The sequence below is a fragment of the Asparagus officinalis genome, chromosome 1, assembly GCF_001876935.1.
Source record: "Asparagus officinalis chromosome 1, Aspof.V1, whole genome shotgun sequence".
NCBI classification, from domain to species: domain Eukaryota; kingdom Viridiplantae; phylum Streptophyta; class Magnoliopsida; order Asparagales; family Asparagaceae; genus Asparagus; species Asparagus officinalis.
This window is the reverse complement of record NC_033794.1, coordinates 120,009,245-120,011,361: the sequence shown is the minus strand read 5'-3', so window position 1 is coordinate 120,011,361 and position 2,117 is coordinate 120,009,245. Positions and strand designations below refer to the sequence as shown.

Here is a 2,117-nt window from a genome sequence, read left to right as displayed (position 1 = left end):
AATTTGGCAATATCAATAACAATTTTTTTTAAAGCGGGTGCCTAGTCCATCTAGGCACCTTCCTAGGTCTAGGCAATGCCTAGGCCTCCCCCCTAGATCTTAGAGTCGTCGAGGAAAGCATGGGCCACCTACACCATCTGCATCACTTAGGTTTTAGTCATGATTTCCTTCAGTGCAGCCTCCACGTCCTCCAACCTCTTACAAAATCCACTAACTATAAACATGTTGTCCACATCCTCCGACTTTTAGAAAACCTCATCTACCACCACATAAACAAAGAAAGAATTCCACCTAGGCGCATAGCAGCACTTAGCACATCAATATTTATTATCAATTATTATAACTAAATAAAATTATCTAGACCTTGCCTAGGCTCCAACCCAAGCGCCTAGGCTCTAGGCGCCGGGTCTGACACCTAGGCCGCCTAGCATTTTCTGTAACCTTGTTGATAACTAAGAGAGAACATTGGAAAATTTTGATGTTTGGCTTTAGTCTTTCTATAGGCAGCGTATTAATATATATACTTTAATTTTGAGTTCGACATCAAGATCAAACAAGCATTTATTGGTTCAGTTTTGTCATGTCTTTAAGATTCATAGGGTAACACATGCTGGTGTGCATCCCCGACCAAATATTATCCGCAAGTATCCTGTTCACAGCCTCAGTCGGATGGAATTCATCCCACCATACATGGACTGAAGCATCCTCACAAGCCATCTGTGGCCCCAAGCACATCCCCATGCCTCTGTACTTTCCAGCCCCACAGCAAGCCTCCGTTGTCGTCTCAAAGCCTGTAAATGGTTATAAATTCAAAATGTTTAAGGTATCACGCAACAAACTTCAACTGAAAGCAAAAACATTACAAATATATCAAATAATTTTATGGCTCTTTGGATACTCTTATTTCATTCAATTCCTCAAATAGGCTAATTCTAGTGTTGCGATGCAAAAGTATTCGAGAGAGGTTCATATTCCTATCGTTTCCTAGAGATGCAACGTTAGTGGAGCGCTCACAGATTTTAGAAATTCAAACATATGCTCTAAGTACTAGCTTGAAGAGAAATAATCACCAAGATAAATGGTTTCTGAGCTATGATGACTGATGAGGGAAGTCCGTGCAATCCAGCAATACTAAAAAAACCGATGAATTGCTCAAATATGTCATATGTTAGTCGTATATGTTATTGTGAATATCATCTTCTTTCAAGATTTGCAGTGTTCCGTAACACAATTCCGTAAGAAAAATTGTAGTTGATCTCAGATCACACAAACTTGGAACCAAGAACCTCTTTCATGATATTGTATAAAATAGTTTGAGATGGAGTTAAGAATCTAGGCTTTGCGGAAATCTAGAAATCCAGATAGACATAGTTATCAGACATAAAAGAATCAGGATTTAAGGACTTTTTGCTAATATGCACGAATTCAAGTGTCTGGTTTAGGAAATGTGCGATGTAGGTTATTATCTTTTATACACTAAATTTTTATTCACTGGTAAAGTCAAAAAGGATAAGGAAAGAAATGAATCTAAACATAGACATCAGGAAAAGACATACATCAACAAGTTAATGCTCCAAATCTATGAGCTAGGAGAGGCAAATATGCTAACTAGGTATACAAATCAGCAAGTAAAAGATATGAATCAATATACAAAGAAAATTTGAACAGAGAAAAAAGTGAACAGAGAATAAGTGCAGGTGTCGAGCCTGACCATAATGTTGGCGGTTATCCAATATGTCCATGGAACCTTGAAAGGCATCACAGAATGTGATCATGGCATCAGATAGGTTATGGTTGAGCTTATCCACTATCTCTTTCATCACAGAGTTGAAGTCCACCATAACCTTATTGATTTCATCTATGCACTCACCATCTTCACTTCCGTAGGAGTTCAAGTAGTGAGGAGCGCAGCCAACAGGAGCTAATCCCATAACCACAATTTTTCGTACATTCGCATTGTACAGGTTCTGCAGTCAGTTGGGGAAATTAACATGAAGTCCATGACAGGGTTTTGAATTTTAAAGAACTGCATGTCATATTTAAATTGGGTACAATTCACAAAACCCGTTTAAGTTTGGCTGATTTAATATAACCCCTAAACTGTAAAAATGTTGGAC

General features: G+C 38.3%; 1 protein-coding gene across 1 annotated transcript in view; it reads right to left on the bottom strand.

Moving 5' to 3' along the window:
* LOC109829196 (GDSL esterase/lipase At5g08460) overlaps nucleotides 547-2,117 on the bottom strand; it is a 17,623-nt gene continuing 16,052 nt past the window's right edge. The window contains exons 4-5 of the mRNA XM_020396343.1: nucleotides 1,712-1,967; nucleotides 547-791 (exon numbers count right to left, since the gene is read on the bottom strand). Of these exons, the coding sequence (XP_020251932.1) occupies nucleotides 562-791; nucleotides 1,712-1,967 (486 nt within the window). The 3' untranslated portion in view covers nucleotides 547-561. The remainder of the gene's footprint in view (nucleotides 792-1,711; nucleotides 1,968-2,117) is intronic.